The sequence below is a fragment of the Haliotis rufescens genome, unplaced genomic scaffold (assembly GCF_023055435.1).
Source record: "Haliotis rufescens isolate VD_foot unplaced genomic scaffold, xgHalRufe1.0.p SCAF_3, whole genome shotgun sequence".
NCBI lineage: Eukaryota > Metazoa > Mollusca > Gastropoda > Lepetellida > Haliotidae > Haliotis > Haliotis rufescens.
The window spans coordinates 17,208,447-17,226,751 of NW_025964001.1; the positions used below are offsets into that span (position 1 = coordinate 17,208,447).

The window sequence follows — 18,305 nt, forward strand, 5'->3', positions numbered from 1 at the left end:
TGGTCTACATTACAATTCTTTTACATTTTCCATATCTGTATACTGTGCCAAGAATTTTAACTTTAGATTCAGATGTATCGATGATCTGAGATCGTTAAATAGCCATCTCATAGCCAATTCCCTTCCACTGATTTATCGTTCTGTACTTGTAATAAAGGAGGCCAGTGAGAAAGCCTCACCTGTTTCATATTTAAGTCTATGCATAAAGATTCAGAGGGCCATAACACTCTCCAAAGGTCTGTATGACAATCCAATCGTCAATTTTTTTCCCCTTTATGTCGAGCAATACTCCTGAAGCTCAAGCACTTGGTGTCCACATTTAAAACATGCTGAAGTACAATCGAGCATGCCCTTTCTACCAAGATTTCGAAGAGCGTCATACGACACTTGCTCAGAAGCTGATCAAGGTTACAACATTCAAGTTTGTTCGATGCAATTCCCTATTTTGACTTGTACCATATTGTCCCGTATTTTTTCAGGTGAACAATTGGCTTGCCTTTGCATGTGTTTGTGACATGTGCCACCGAAGGGGCAGGATACGCTCACCTTTCGCGAACCTGGTATCATCACTATTTGATAGTGATCCATAAACGAAGGTTCATGATACAGTCGGAATCGTACACTCGACGATGATTTGGCAGAGATTGGCAGAGTATGAGAAGGTTTTGACGCTTTAATTCAAGAAGAGCGATCAAAGGAAGTATGCTGATCCCCAGCATTGATTTCATGTCGAGGAAGATAGACAAAGCATGTAATGTCACCCAGGTCAACCAGGATCCGGGCCCTCTGTGTCTCCTAAACACCGTCTTTTTTGTGGTATACGGCTGTGATAGAACGAGTTTATGGCAATCACGCATCTTACGGATATGACTATAATTATGAACCATATTATTTGAGGATGTATACGATCCAAATATAAACAGGCACACTGAAAATGTTTTCCACACCCCGTGGCCTCTATAGATCATGTCTTCAGGGGAAGTATTATCAATAGTGTGACAGCATTTAGATAACATATACTCCGTGATAACAACCTATGTAGGGGCGATCGAGTGTGATCAGATTCATGCAGCTGAAGTTCCATAAAAAAAGTGGTATGTACATCCTACAATATCTGCCAAGTGTATCACGCACATGATTTGTTTGTGCGGATCACAAAATCACGGCCCTGTTGGTTACCAACGCTGTAATCTGTGAAGTAATGGATTGGTAACACATATTCACTGTCATGGGAGCATATCCGTTTTCTTGTCTTGATCGTTCCTATAATTTGAATATGTTTTCTAAAAGTATCTTATTCATGCATTCTTACAACAATATAAAATCATTAAAAAGCGAGTGAGGGGAATCAGCTCGCTAAGTGGGGGTACCACTCTACACGACCATCCAACCCAACAAAACAAGACCTGGGTCAATAAACAATCAGTTTATTAGACAGTCACACAATCTATATATAATCAGTCAACAATAGAATGTTTACAATCTATTATTCGAGATGTTTACAATCAGTAAATACACACACGTATGACATTTTCACTTACCAAATACTTGCAGGTAGTGCCAAGGGTAATATCATATAGGTAGGATTTAACATAGTACAAGATTGTAAGGTTCTTACCTGGGTATATAATTTGTTTGTTTGTTGTTTAACGCCACAATCAGCAAGGCGGTCTGTTAAAAATCGCGTCTGGAAAAGACAATCCAATGATTTACCTCATGATCATCGATCTACGCATTTGGGATACGATGACATGCATCAACCAAGTCATTGAGCCTGATCACCCGATCCCATTAGTCGCCACTTACGACAAGCAATCACCTTTTACGACAAGCATGGTTTACTGAAGAGCTATTCTATCCTGGATCTTCACGGGTTAACAATCAATTTCTCAACAACCCAGGAGTGCACTGGACAACGTCTTTCTCTGTCTAATCATGTGCTCTCTAAGAAACCTGTATAGAACTTGTTCTGACTTTAACTGAAGGTACTTAATGGTTTGCCGAATACCTATTTTAACCAGGATGTTCACGTGTTGTGGAGACGGGGATGGGTAGGTCTGCGGATTGGGCTTTTGAAAAACAAAAGAAATATTCTTTTCCCGAAATATGAACCCAAATGGTAAGTAAGCATTCATTGTTTCTCATATATGGAGCAGTATAATGTGTATTTCGAGGCGGTAATTGAATACAACCTGAGTCATCTGCTGCGTCAAAGCTGGCTTACGCCTGTAATCATATATCTTTGTGTCCACAACAGCATTACTTTTTTCATATTGGGGAACGTGGTCATTTTGGGTCAGTGTTGTTATATACATGAATTGTGGAGTAACACGGTGAGTTCCTATCACTTGCACATGACAGGGTCTCGTACACATTATTTTCTTGTAGTGAACCTCCCGTCGTCGGATTAGCGTCATAGATCGCGTTAACATCCTGGCTGGCTGCAATGATGGGTGTCTCTTTGAAGCACAATAGTCTCTTTCTGTAAATTTAACAAGAGCGACAAAAGTGTAATGGAATGTATACAAAAATGATAAAATATAGAAATTTTGTGTACCCATATGAGATAAAAAAAACAACTCGTCCCTAACGAGCAAAATCACTGGCCATAGAGCCTTGCCTCCGACATACATGTAAGTAAATGCAAAATAAATAAACAAATATGAGTCAAATGTAGAACCCTATGTCTCGATATATATATATGGCGAGGTAAATATTTATATTTGGGCAATCATTACAACAGAATTAAATATAATTTGTGTATATACATACGCGATCCAGGGTTAAGTGCATAAAAATAACTGAACAAAAAATTAATTGTCTTCGTACCTGTATGATATCAGAATAAGTATGACAGCAACCAAGATAACAACAGCCCCAGTTGAACTTCCCACGTAGATACCTAAAAATATTTACATAAATATCATATGAATTACCTTTGAGTTCGTTTTTATCCCCCCCCCCCCCCCCCCCCCGTTTTGCGGGGGGATATAGCTATCAGCCAGTCTGTCTGTCTGTCCGTCCGTAATCATTTCCTTTTCCGGGGCAGAACTCGAAAACAATTCAGTGTATTTGATCGAAACTTGGCAAATCTATCAGTCACATACTGAAGTTGTGCCTTTTGCTATTTAGGAATTTTAGGAATTTTTATTTTTTACGTTTCCATGGCAACAAGTTGGACTTAGGTTCTATAAGGGTGGTGATATCATCGTATAAGGAGTAGAATGAGAGAAACCCCAATAACCACTGCAGCAATGGAACAACCAACAAAGATACCTGAAAAAGGACATACGATGTAATGAACGTTTCTCTTACACGAACCAGCTCTCATTTCCAAGTTAAACCCGTTAACTCTCTCACACATGAACAACAATTTATAATATATTAGTCTTACAGGTGGTGGGAGGGCTGTGTGTGTGTGTGTGTGTGTGGGGGGGGGGGGGGGGGGGGGGGGGGGCGGTTACTGTTATAGATCTAATATATTTTCTGTCAATGATGACAGAGAGATTTACATCTAAGTTCTTATCATCCCAGATATATTGCTATGATACCAAATAACCTTTACCAACATTGCCGTTGTTCGAGTGTTGTTCAGAGTCGGCCACACCTTCCAGTTTTGATTTCTTTGTTGTGGTCCTGTGAGTGGAAGAGGGATGCACAACGTCTGAAGTTGACAAAGGATCAATGTGTGGCGGTGTAGGCGTGTTGGTGGAATGTGTCGACATCCGAGTTGGTGGTGTTGAAGTTCTCACTTTCACTGAAGGATAAATATTACATTGTTTTCAACAATCATGAAATTTGTATAGCATATACTTAGTTGTCGAGTATAAGTTAGACCATAAGGATCCGATGTTTAATCATTGAAATGGTTAGTTAGACCCCGAGGCGCGGAACTGACCATTTCCAATGACTAAACATCGTAATCCGATTGGTTTAACGCATTTAAACCATGGCCCATATTCACGGCATCTAAACATCTTTAAAAAATATTGCTTTTTTAAAGATATTTTGAAAAATATTCCGGAACTCGAAACTTTACTGTGAGAACGCTGTGTGAGTCGATCCTGCGTGATGAATGTGACATATGTTCCTGAACCTTACACCTCGCACTTTGCTGACTTGGGTTATGAAATGCATGTCGCGGGGCTGGTAAAGGATTCATTTTAGACTCGAGCAAATGTATCAATCACCTAAAGATTACTACTCCTGTCGATGGGCCTTTTATGAGCAAATATGGCCCTGATCAAGATAATAGTAATTTCTTTTCTATCTGTTTGTTTCGTTGAACGAAAAACTTCCAAATCACACGTAGGCACAATGCATTGAGTAAAATAAAACGTACTGCATGAACACAGTTCATGAACGGATAAACTATTAGTTCTAATGTAAGTAAATATTTCGTTGTTAATTTCATACAATTGTTTTACATGTCACCGTGGCATAAGACTACATTCGTTAGTCTTCGGTGAGGATTTCGCGCGTTCGAATTCAGCTGGTGACATACGTTTTGCATGACATTTTTCTGGCATTAAGGTAAGGAGGAAAAAAAAAAGTTCCGTTATTGCCTAATTGTGTTTAACTGACGATTCCGTCAGTTATGCACGGTCAAAGATAAAAGGACCATGGTTTGATAAATGTTAATAAATGTATACCATATAGTTAGGTAATAAATGTTTGAATTCCACTATTACTATATACAGCGTGAGAGTGTAGGCATAATGATGGATTGTGTTGGCCTCCTTGTTGTTGGTTTTATTGTTCTTAATGTGACTGAAGGATAAATATACGTATCCTGTACAACCATGCTGGAAAGTAAACCTCCACATGAAACAAATAATACATAACAATCACCAGATACAGACAAGTTAGTAGCAATTTGGATTTAGTCGGAAAGTTATACATATTTTTTTACATGTAGCCATATAAGTCTAATTGTTGTTGGAATAAACAGATATCACAGTGTAAATAGAGGTAGAAGTTAAAAGACCGATTACCTTTTTCACAAATAGATAGGCTTTTTCTCTGACACTCTAACCAGCGGAACTGTACACCGTTGTAGTACGTTTTCCATACCGCCAGGCATGTAGGTAGAACAGCGCCAACACCGAAGTAGTCGTCGGCTGTGAGCAGCATATCAGTACCTGACGGAACAATGTTGTTGTAATCTGTCATTTTCTTAATATTATATGTTTATTTAATATCAGTTCGCATTACATGTAAGCGGGGAGGCATATTATTAACACCCTTTACATTGGAAAGTATTGAAGAGTGTTCCGTAAGTGTTGGTAATTCTCAGAATTAATATATGGATTAAGTTAAATTCAAAGTCCAAATAAAACTTTTCTGAAAATAAAATATTCTTCTTGACGTGATAAGAAACCGTTATTTAATGGGATGCGGAGACCTTTTGCACTCAATCGTCAGGACCCGCTGGTCGTGCGTTCAAGTCGATAATTCGCTCATAACGGACGTCAGTTTTAATTAAACTGCTGATCGAAAGAAAGAATACATGTGAGATTGTGAATAGGTTTCAATACCTTGGATCTAGGAAATGTGAAAGCAGGTTGGAAACAATTGCCCTAACACACCCTACATCATCTGACTGTTTAAAGACCACCATTTTGAGAAAGTATTTTTGGTGAGAGAGATGATAATACAAAGAGGATATAAAATGTAAGCGGTTGGCCCCCAAAGCATCTCAGCTGATAAAAGAATGCGAGGAAAACGCCAAGATTATCAGTTTGGGGGTCTTTGGATGGCGCTGATGGGGGCTGCCTGGATCAACATCGCAAGAACGCTCCGTTGCAGCTGACCATTGCCAGCGACACCACCATATCGGGCACACCAGGGACAGTCCACGAAGCGGTTGGCCACGTGTGACCATCCCACAGGAGGACCGCCATTTGCGCACTTTACATCTGCGGTGACGTCATTGCCGTTGACGGGACTGGGACGCCGCATTAGCAGACACATACTGTCAATACAATTAAGTGCTTAAGGAATGCGGGCCTACAGACCCCACTGCGGAATGGCCTTGACCCGCAATTTGATTCAACTTTGTCTTCAGGTTTGACTTGTTCTATCCTGTTGGTCGGAGGCCTGTATATCGACGGAGAGGTGAACGATTGCCCCCTGGGTGCATCCAAGAGGTTGACCCTTTTGGAAGCTGTGAATGTCATTATGTGGGGTGGGATTTGTGGTGAAAGGAAGGCATCATCCGTGGACAACGTAACAGGGTTGTCATTCTACAGCCAGTTGTCCCTCTTTTTCTCAGAAGACAGCCCCAAGGGATACTGTTCCAGGTCCCACATTGCTCGAATCATCCAGGGATTTCTCAGCATCTGTAACTCACCCGTGTTGCCCTGCCCGTCACCCTTAGCCGACCGCTCACAAATAGAACATCTCTGGTATCATATGCGTCTTGGAAGACAGATAATACAAAACCTGTCCAAACCTGCCGAACATCGTACAAAAGCTGGGATGTGCATTATTGGAGGAGTGGGATCGCATACTCATTGACGTCATCCGATAGCGCCATGAGGCGTCGTGTCTTTGCCTATCTGGACGCCTGAGGTCACACAATATATTAGTGCCATTAACAAGGTGCTATGGAAGTATTCAGTAGCTGTGTTTTTTTATTTTCATCTGGGTTTCTTTTGTGAAAAATGACAAACGTGACCTCAGATGGGTTTTATTGCTTTTTTTAATTCATCAGGAAATAGTATTTTGGCTTGTTGTACAAGATGAATGATCAAACTTGAATGTTCTGCTTTTCGTTTCTTGATCATTCCAAGTCGATGTATACTTTCTTTTGATCAGTAATTTAAAACCATCTGTGTGAATTTCACCGAAGTGGGAAATCGCGTCACACACAGGGAAAGGATCATGAAGATCATATGGCGTGACACTTACCGTTATTCCATTTCTTTACAGAATTTCTTTTGAGACCAATCCAGTAATTTACTCTGTACAAGAACAGTTCCACTATTGCCTGTGTCAGATGGTCGATGTTTCGGAGTGTTACTTTTACCAAGTCACACTTCTGGTTTGATGCATAAAAGGTACGATGTGCGTTTGATAAACAAACATTTCCACGACAGGTCCATGTCCGTGTCCATGTCCCTGTCCTTGGCCCTGTCCATGTCATCTGGTTCTCATCTGTTACATCAAATATTGGTATGTAATCATTATTCATAAACAGATATGTTCATATATTTTGTACATTAGTTACAGCGATATTAGAATATAAGCTGGCATACAAAAGTCAATAGTCATTTCGAGCGAATTATCAGAATATTTAAGCCATATAGAGAAGAGAACAAATTATATATACATTGAAGTCAAGAACAGTAAAACAGCAAGGTAAATCAATAGATTCGTAATAAAGCAAACTAAATAGATACATTTCTTATGGACACATCTTTGCTCTATGATACATATGATAAAAGTTTGTAATGTAAACGTTCACGTATATTTAGAAAATATTTCGGAATTCGGTGAAATTGTTTTCAGTAATTATTTTCTTATTGTGGACTAATAAACTTTATTCACAGGGTTCATTGTCCGTGTATTATTCTATGAGGGGTCATAACGCTGCTGCTATATATCTAGAGACTATTCAAGATATGGTATTGTCATGTGACCTTAAAATATTACACACATAAATTTCTGCACAATCCATTTTTAAGGTGTTTGTATAAAGTAAATATTTTATAACAACCGAAACTGTCAACCACCATATACGATAACTAAACGTGACTATATATAACAGCATTGGATGTTCTGGTCAGCCTGGGTCACTTACCAATGTGTCTGGTAATGTTCTTCTCACAAGCTGATCTCCTGCTAGTATCACAATTGCTATCCAGGGACACTGTAGGGTAGTAGGTAGTAGGTCTTTGGAGGCCATGCGTGTAAGAATATGGGTTGGTAATATTTGGCCTTGTTTTGCTCACACTGATAGAACCACATTTACTTTTTGAACTTGGAATAACACTGATGCTTTCTGAAAAAGCAATACATAAGATGCATTCTCTTATTATCACCAAAGCCTGTGAGGCAACTTCTTATAGCTGCAGAAACAAGTTTTATTTAAAGTCACGAATGTTAGAATAAGGATAGAATTTTGCGTGTGTCGTAAGTTCTTGCTCTCTGGTAGCAACTTTTACATGACGTTGTACCCCGGCAACAGCGATTTTCTACACAAATGGATATACGCAGGTGAACCGCATTTGGTCTGCTTCACATTAAACACAATGTAATAATCTAGCCATAAAATGCTCGACGGCACATGCAACTCGTCCTTACCGTACGCAGTTTAGTAGATATATATTACCCCTGGACGTGGCAGCTATGTGGACCTTGACTTCTGCCGCCGTTACAGATGTCACTATCACATCCACAGAACACGAATACTGTGGTGTCTATATCCTATCTACCCTAAGATGATGTAAGTTAGATAGTGTCATAATCTTGTAGATTGTATAATGTTACCATAATACCCATATCAGTTATGTATAAAGAATGTGTAACAGCGATGATATGGTATAACATACAAATCAAATATTAATATTAATCGAAGGTCTTGTCGTTAACCTTAGTGATCACCTTGTTTGTACACAGAAATCCCATGTTCATCACCGCAGTATTCGTCATAGTTTCCTGGACATCTCACTCCAGAGTGAACAGGCTGTACGCCATACACGAAGTCTCCCAGACAGTAGCATTCGTTTCCCTTCAAATGTAAATAAGATTCGAATGAGACAAAAGGTGATGTGTTTATTTGATACCATACGCCGAAAGCCTGGGTTGTATTCTACACATGGGAGCAATGGGTGAAGCCCATTTCTAAATCTCGTGTCGGCCTATTGGTAGCGAGCTCGGAATCAATAACGATATGCCATGCAGTTCGAATCCCAGGACCTTGAACTCTTTTAAGATAGATTACATCAGGTATGACATGTTAATGTGTTGGGGGTACATGTTTGTGAAAACATTCCAGAGAACAATCAGATTGTGACAATGACACGTGCCTGCAAACATTTCAGGAGCTTGGTACCGGCCCGGTCACATGGCCTTGAATTGGATACAGCCTTGATGGAGGTCAGTATATCACATACAATTTACAGTGTCATTCATAGTATACTATTTTTTGTAGGTTAATTCAAGTTTATGTGTTATGCAACGTTTATTGATACGTCACCATACAGGCCGCATCAACATGACATCAATATGGGAGGAGAGAAGCTGGTTCAAAAAATGATGTCATGTTTGCTGTGTTCCAAGGCAGGTAGACTGTTGTAATCAAGCACTGTGGTAACTGGGATCACAATGCTACAAAACACACACGTGTATGCCTAGTCTTCAAACATAATCTGCACTTTGACACAAGGGTAAGAATGCCTTGTTTCTTTGTGTGTTCTAGTCTGGGTAATCAGGTCCAGCTACATAACCATGGCAAGGACCAACGGCCGCCGTTTGAAAATTACTGGAGAGTGTCTTTTGGGCCAGCACAAGGGATACGATCTGGTGGATGCTCAGGTTGTGATGAGCAAGCCTCAATGAGGTGTTTTGATTCATCAAGGCTCCAATGACCAGGGCTACATTGTGATAAGTAGTGTGTACCACGAGATGTGGGCTTCCTTGTACAGTTGCAATAGCTCCTCCCCACATCACGCCTGGTTTGGCGAGTGGGCTCGGGTAATGGGATTGATAGGGTGGGGCCTCCACAACACAGGTCTGTTTATAAGAATTTAAAGTTTACATCACGCACAGGTACATATGGACCGGTGGGCATGGTGTGTGTGTGTGTGTGTGTGTGTGTGTGTGTGTGTGTGTGTGTGTGTGTGTGTGTGTGTGTGTGTGTGTGTGTGTGTGTGTGTGTGTGTGTGTGCGTGCGTGCGTGCGTGCGCGCGTGTGTGTGTGTGTGCGTGCGCGCGCGCGCGTGTGTGTGTGTCTGTGTGTCTGTCTGTGTGTCCGTGTCTGTGTGTGTTGTTGGGGGGTGGGGGTGGGGGGGGGGGGGGGGGGGGGGGTGAATTCGCGTCTGCTTGGTGACCGCAGTATCCCATTGCTCACTGGATGTGACGGTGGTTGCATTAAGGTTCACTTAAGATCACGTTCTGCATCCCCCCTTCACCCCTTGGGCCATTTTCACTCCATATTCTCTCATGTATTTATTTGCTAGCTGTCCTGACAGTGCTTGTATCACCCACATTAAAGGGGGTAGCCCTTACTATAATATAATTTACTGCTACAAAATATGTGCGATTAGGACAGGGATGCCAGGTGTGATTTCTTTATATTGTATTTGTATAAGTCTGCTTACTTCATCAAAGAACGTAGTTCATCGCATTCTCGACACTCCAACCATTATTCGTTCAAGCTGCACCCAACCACCCTGTTTACCTAGACTCTGTTCTTCTGATATCTTCTTGCTTGTTTGTAAATATGGAAGACCCGAGTGGGGATTCCGGGTAGGATAGATCCCTAGAAACCTATACTGGTCGAAATAGGCGATTAATGGATCGGGTGGTTAGGCTAGGTGATTGCATGAAATCGTTCCCCGAGAGCGTGGATAGTTGGTCACAATATCAATCATTGATTTTCTTGCTCGGACTCGATTATTTAGAGGCCGCCGACATATAGGTGAATATTTCTGAATGCGGCGTTAAATAACAAACAAACAAAACAAACCATATGGGACGCCCGTGCGCGCTAAGTTTGCAAAATGTTTGACATATTTCATGTCTCAAGAATTACAGAAGCAGGGACCGATTTTATTACCTCTTCATTTACAGCGGGTGGCTTGATGTCTGTTTTGCAGTGGACTGAGAGTGTAAGCTTCGCAACTGATGTCAAGTTGAGTATTGGTAATGTTGTCAATGACTAATAGCATTTAGTGCTTTAAATTGAGTTTCTTGAAGACAAATACTTTTATCAAACGAGAGTTCAACACTCACCCGTAGACCAAGTTTTGTTTGCCTCTTGCAATACTGATGTCAGGTTACAACTGAATTTCCTTCCAATCTCGAATATGGCTTAAATGTAGGCAAAGACAAATAGCCTTCATAAGTGTACAAGTTCGATTGGTCGGCTGAAACGTAAACAATGTATTATTTCGACTTATGTTGGTGCATTGCATCGGAGTATGTGCTATCATTTGAAGGACTGAGAGTACATTACTTGTTGTCAAAAGAATGCAGCTGAATACAATTTGAATGTGGTAACATGATCAGCTTTATAATGTATACTGAACAAAAAAGTTCCTGTTACAATGAATCAGATTTTTTACCAAAATCTGAAACAATTTCGGTTTGCAACAGATAAAAGAATCCTGTAAGTGTTCAAATGGTTTAATTTGCCATTCTGACTTCAGAAAATGCGTGATTTGATACAAAAACCGGAACATGCCAAAATGTCAATTTACAAATCAATAGCGTGTGTGTCAACCTCTTGTTGCGATGCAAGCAACACATCTTCATCTCATGGAATGGACCAGGCGTTGCACAAAGTCTGTTTATTTCTGCTGGAGCATGTTTCGAAGTACCTGGAGTGTCTGTGGAACACGTGGTTGACGTCGAAGGCGCCGATCCATCTCATCCCACATGTGCTCGATTGGTGAGAGATCAGGGGAGCGAGCCGGCCAGGGGATGACATTCACGTTGTTTTGTTGAAGAGAATCCTGAACAAGTCGAGCAATATGAGGCCGGGCGTTGTCATACTGAAAGTAATGCCTGGGCCATGACGACGCAAAAACGGTAGAACAATAGGGCCGATGATCTCGTCGCGGTAGCGCTGTTCATTAAGATTTCCCTCTACCACTATCAAAGGGGTCTTCTGTCTTGTTGTAAATCCACCCCATACGATAACGCTGCCGACCCAGAACCGATCTTCTGCCATAACACAATGATTGGCGTAACGTTCACCTCGACGTCGGTACACTCGAATCTGGCCATCGTTGTGGCTGAGGTGAAAACGAGACTCGTCAGTGAATGGAACTTGTCCCCACTGCATGGCCGTCCAGCGTAGACGCTGTCTGCACCACTGTAAACGTGCTTGACGGTGGCTTCCTGTCACAATGGGTCTTCTGGCGACAATCCCTGCATATCTGAGGCGACGACGTACGGTTTGTCAAGATATTCGTCGAAGGCCAAGGATGCTTCTTGCAGCCACTGTTTCTGGAATCGATTTCGTAGGTGTGTTGTTCGAATCGGGTTATCTTGTCGATTATTGGTTACGCGTGGCCTGCCACTCCGAGGATGGTCTCTGACTGCATTCGTCTGTTGCCAACGTTGCCATAAACACCAAATGGTGTTTCTGTGGACGTTAAATTGTCTTGCAACATCACGTTGACTCGATCCTGCTTCAAGCATACCAATAGCTCGCAGACGCTCATTTTCGGACAGGCGTGGCATTTCGTAATGTTGAATAATTGCGTAGTTTTGTTATTTTTCTGAGTGGTTGTTGTCAGCACGATGCTAAACAATGCATATGGAAACCCGTTAACGCACATGTTTTATACCCATTCTTGGGTAGTGAAATGCATGGAGCTTGCCTAAAAGTCAACTTTTGCATGGAATGCATGCTTTTCTGTTGCGCTGTTGTGACTTGATTCCATACATGTATTACAATATTGAAAAACAAACTTTACTTGTTTGAAAAATGCACTAAAATATTGGTGTCACAAGGACTTTTGTTGTTGAGTATATGTTGAACTCTGAGCATTGAACCTCTCCATTGAGTGGCGAAAACGTTACATTTTTCTCTCTGTAACGTTAAGGTCACGCACGGCATTATCGGTTACCTGTGGCCTGAAGAGGCTCGTCAGAGAAAGCTGAAGATTTCCACGTTGATCACGTTCAGCTCAATATAGAGCCTCTTCAATTTGAAAATGCCTAATAATATGCATATAGATTTGCATTAAAGAAATACCTTTCACACACCTTACCTGGGACTCCTTTTTAGAAAATAAGCCAAGAGCTTTACTTGTATTTATCTAGCCATCTCAGCAAACAAATCAGGATATATATTCAATATACAGGCAAATAATGCCAGTAGCTGGTAATCCGTTTAGAAAATAATCTATGATGAGTCAATGACTATTATGATATTTTTTGTTCTATTGTTTTACGCCGCACTCAACAACTTTCCAGCTAAAAGACGACGGTCTGTAAATAATCGAGTCTGGACCAGACAATCCAGTGATTAACATCATGAGCATCGATCCACGCAATTGGGATTCGATGACATGCATTAACCAAGTCAACGAGCCTGACCACCCGATCCCGTTAGTCGCCTTTTAAGACAAGCATAGTCGTTTTTTTACGCCAAGCATGGGTTGCTGAAGACTTATTCTATCCTGGATCTTCACGGGTCCATAGACTAGTATGAAATAGTGACTAACACAAGTACTGTAACCAACAAACAACACGTACATTGTATGTATGAAAAGTGGTTCCTATTATATTAAAGTGATTCATCTACAATTAAGTATTCACTAATTCTTACCTGTCCAAATCCAGACAGGATATTTCACTGCTCCGATCCAGTAAAAGGTCATATATTCCATACTTTGAATGACGTCTTCAGTCAGGTTTTGTGACTGTGGTATGTACAGGTTCCCACCGAACTGTGAACACCCCGACTCTGCTGCATCCCACCAGCTTCTACCTGTCGTCCTCTCTACGTTATAGTCTACCTGTATTGTGTCTTCATTGACATCAGGGTCCAACCAGAAGGCTGCAACACAACAATACATATCACCATGTTAAGCTCGCGTATACATATGAAGCTTTTACGGCCGTTTCTTTCAGTCCACTTATATCTATTGTTTAGGGTGAGTGAGTGAGTATGGTTTTACGCCGCTTTTAGCAATATTCCAGCAATATCACGGCGGGGGACACCAGAAATGGGCTTCACACATTGTACCATGTCGGGAATCGAACGCTTTAACCACTAGGCTACCCGACCGCCCCTTGTTTAGGCTAGACCACAAAGAACTTGAGCGATTCATACTTAAATGATAAGTTTTTAATACCTTTTCTCATCTTCATAAATAATTTTAAATAATATAACATCGCGTACTTTGTCTAATATAGTTAGGACACAAGGACTTAATACAATGTTGGTGTCGATTTATGTTTTGTGTTTAAGTTTTATGTTTTGAATACTTTTTATGTCATGAATGAAATGAAATGAGTCAGGCGTCAGAATGTGAATCTGAAAGAACAGGGTCTCCTGCACGAACTATTAGCGTATACATTTAGCATTTAAACACGTTGGTGACGCCATACAATTGTTTAACCAATGATCCATTATTATTTCTGTGAATTTATCTGAACCCCCATTTCAATCAACACCCAGTTGGAATATTGACGGAAGTATTTTTGTTTTGACACTCAAGTCAAGTGAATGATTATATATTATGTCGGAAAACACATGTCGGCAGAGAAGTTTAAAGACACATAGTAAGGTTTGAGCACGTGTATTTTCTCTAAATGCTGAGAAGATGATATGTATAATGTTGTGTTACATTATGTTACCTGTTCATGATAGAGTAAGTAGATAACCTTTTTGATGAGAAAAACTAAAAATCAAAAAGGGGAAACATATACACGTATATCTTTATTCAGGGCTTCATAGTTTATTCTTTGCAAAAAAAAAGTAGGGGATAGTGGACATCATATATTCTGATCTATATGGCTTTAGCGAACGGAAATGATATGATCATATCTGCTGGGGAGTAGGCAATCACACCTAATGCCAAGATCTACAAATCCCAGTGATGGCGCTCCCTAAACCACTGACGCCTCTGATTCAAAAGACGTGCAGTAAGTTGTAGGATGACACGTGGAAATCGTGCACGCATCTGTGCAGACCATTTCGCACCTCCCATGCATGTTCAGTTATACCAGTTGCCTGGTGCCAACGGTTCCTTTAACTGAGTGGCAGTTTGCAACCATTTCTTACTGCCATCATGCAATGTTTTGGCAACAATACTGTCACGTGTGCCCACCTGCAACGCGCCTGTGGCACGTAAACGTTCAGCACGTTAAAAACGTCGCATGATCAATGTTGTTGTTTTCTTAATGATTAAATATTTTTAATAAAGTGTATTTGAGCGTTTGGTTTCAAGAATACAATATGAGTCTGTTCACAACCGAGTCTGAGTGACAATCTTGCATACCAACCCTTGCACGTGCTGTCCGAGGTCACGTGCTTCATGACTGTCACAATGTTGTGTTTGGGAGCTTGATTTCTTCGGAACTGTTCTTGCCACATAAATAAACTACTTTCATTGTCAGACATTGTTGACTTTTCCATTAGCTTTACCCCAAAACAAAATATCCCCGACTTGGTTTGCATAGTTTATCTATTTTAATAAAATACTTGTTTAGGAACCCACGAGTTTTGTACTCGCGATGGAACTGGCGCGCATGCATCAGCAGCAGTGCATCAGGCAAGGGTGATTCATGCGGACTAATTCCAGACTACAAAAGGTTCTGGTTTATTTGTCCTTAGTAGCCTCTGCGAATTGGCGGCAAGTTTCAATGGAACCAAACACAAATAAATAACTCAGATCGCAACAAACCGAGTGAAAACGCAGTGAAAATGTGGCGGCTTCTAATCACTACGATGCAAAATTTATGGAGATTGTGTCTTGTTTGTAATTTGTGTGGCTGTGTGTACATATTCCCTTGTTTAATTGCTGGTTTAATTGCTGGTTTTATTTGGCAGGCATGTTCTACCTACGTTTCTAAGAAGTCGTCAACTACATTTGTACAAACTGATGATAATTATGAGCCTGTGCTCAGGAGGACCACGAGGCCCACGAAATATCACAATCCCATATTATTTCTCTTGCATTCTCAGCCACCTTTGGTGTAACCATCCCATGTTGCCTGTTAGGCGTTAGAAGTGTTGCATTCACAATAAATCTTATCCTTCGGGGTAACTATTCACTGCTGCATGAAAAGGTTTCCAACAGAAGCCTAAGGGGAGCCTGTGTTCAGACTTGAACAGAGCTGGAACCCTAAAATCGACCAAGCATGCCGAGCGCGATTGACCAACCATCGCTTCCTGTTCTGGGCCTAACTACTAAGGATGTAGAGTACACCTTTGATAGTATACACGTATTAAGTACACAACTTCCCATGCGTACAGGCTACATTTGGGTCATATTCACATCCAGAGAGTAGATGTCTGCAGGTATCAAAGTGACTAGGTATTCTCTGTTGATGAAAATGTATAAAACTAGCTACCGTCATCAAGTAACTCTGAACTGAAAGGGCTACCTCCAACAGCCATCCATACGGACATGGTATCAACGTTCGGGGAAGAAGCTCCTTCGCCCTTTGTCACTGCCAAGAAGGAGGCAGCGGAGTTCAAACATACTGGTATGAAAATAAATCTGAATAACACTAAGATTATTGTGTTGAGAAATGTTGGTCCCTTAAATGTTATATATAAAGTGGTTTTATGATGGTACACCTATAGAGACCCCCTTAGATCTGGAGCAAAGCTCAGATCTGTCTTGTATCGCAAGCAAATACGGCCAATATATTCTGTCAATAATAACCTAACGAAACTTGGTAATACCAGTAATGATTCTGAAAAATGGGGTACCACGTATTGAAATACAATTGAAGCAGTACATATTAAAGTTGACAATTTAGTTTAATGGTTGACAGATCAACTTTTAATCACATGGTTCTTCGGGAATTTGGAACAATGCCTTTACAATTTGTATATATGACTAATATAAAGGCTTTTAAGTACTGGTTGCAGGATATTACATTCAGAAAGCAATGGGTTCCTTATCGTAATTTCGATATAAAATGCGCATGCATGATCATACTTTTGTATATATTTGGGGCAGGGGCATTTTGAATAAAACTGTCTGTGTGTCTGCCTGAAATAATTCTGTTTCTCTGATCAAACAACGTTTGAGTGGTATGAAATCTTCGAAGAAAAAGCATGGTCGATTGTACCTCCGAAGGTGTGGACCATCTGGAATATTGCTCGACTTTAAGGGAAACTGGACTATTGGAACGTTGAAGTCTTGTCATACAGTTTTGTGGAGTGCTTTTTGTGAATCCTTATTCATGGTTGGGTACCCCAGCGGTTAAGCGCTTGCTCATCACGCCGAAAACCTGGGTTCGATTCCCAACATTCGTAAATGTGTACAGCCCATCTGTGGTGTTCCGTGTCGTGGTCTTGCTGGAATGTTGCTACAGCGGCGTAATAATACTCACTGACTTATTCATGAATCTGAATATGAAATAGATGAGGCGGTTTCACTGGATTATTCTATTTTATAAATCCCCGGAACTCCCACCTCACAAACCACCCCCAACCACCACTATCACCACCACCCCAGAATATCAAATGACCTGTTCCTTAAGTTAAACTTCTTGGACACTTCATATATTGTTTTGTAAGTAAACTTCAGAGGACATTTGATTTACTAGTGATGAGGCTATGTCAAGGATCACCACGCTTAGTGACATACCCTTCATGGATCAAGGAAGAAAGTTTGTCGTGTGGGATAGTGGTGAAAAAATCAAATGATTTGACCGAATTTAAATTTTCTGAGATAGAAAAACTTCAAGCAAACTCGTTGATATTTTGAGAATTCATTATTTTTGGTTATTTATTTCACAATGCCAAATACTTGCTGTGAACACACCAGTGCCTGTTACAATTTCAGACAGGATACATGTTGTTATAAAGCAAAGCATAATCATGATTCACATCATGTTTTTACCTGTGCTTCTTCTACACACGAATTACAAAGCAGTGTCAGGACATGAGCAGATATGAACACACAACGAGGTATACTTACTTAGTTTCTCTGTGATGACAAAATAATTACAAAGGTAGGCGAGAATGAAAACCAGTAAGATCCACGAAAAGAAGACAGGCCTTGTGCTTCCCACAGACGCCATATTGTACTGTAACCAGGAAGTTAATATACCTGTGTGGCGACAAGGGCGTTACATGAACTCTCCATATGTCAGTCGCTTATCTCGACTCTTACCTTGTTCAAACAAATAGCTTGGGGTGTAGCTTTAGCCGTATCTGGTTCAAATGCCTTTCAATTTTTTACTGACGATATGAATCTCTCTCAGTGTAAGGTACGTAGAGGCAGTGGATTGACGGCCTTTCAACAGGACAAGAATGCAGTTTGATTAAATAGAGACACAGACAGATGGAAATAGATGGACCTAGCAAACAATAAAATAAGCAGCCTCGATCATCCGGCGATACAGATTTCATTGGGTGTAAAAGGCAAAATAGCGGTGAAA

General features: G+C 40.7%; 1 protein-coding gene across 1 annotated transcript; it reads right to left on the bottom strand.

Moving 5' to 3' along the window:
- Positions 1-1,218: 1,218 nt before the first annotated feature.
- LOC124125491 lies at positions 1,219-17,946 on the bottom strand. The gene is made up of 10 exons (XM_048403840.1): positions 17,843-17,946; positions 13,507-13,737; positions 10,959-11,092; positions 8,608-8,734; positions 7,805-8,005; positions 6,913-7,158; positions 4,995-5,141; positions 3,566-3,757; positions 2,830-2,902; positions 1,219-2,482 (listed from the first exon to the last, which is right to left on the bottom strand). The coding sequence occupies exons 6-10, from the start codon at positions 7,145-7,147 to the stop codon at positions 2,287-2,289; spliced, it is 843 nt and encodes a 280-aa protein (XP_048259797.1). The 5' UTR covers positions 7,148-7,158; positions 7,805-8,005; positions 8,608-8,734; positions 10,959-11,092; positions 13,507-13,737; positions 17,843-17,946; the 3' UTR covers positions 1,219-2,286.
- Between the last annotated feature and the right edge of the window lie 359 nt (positions 17,947-18,305).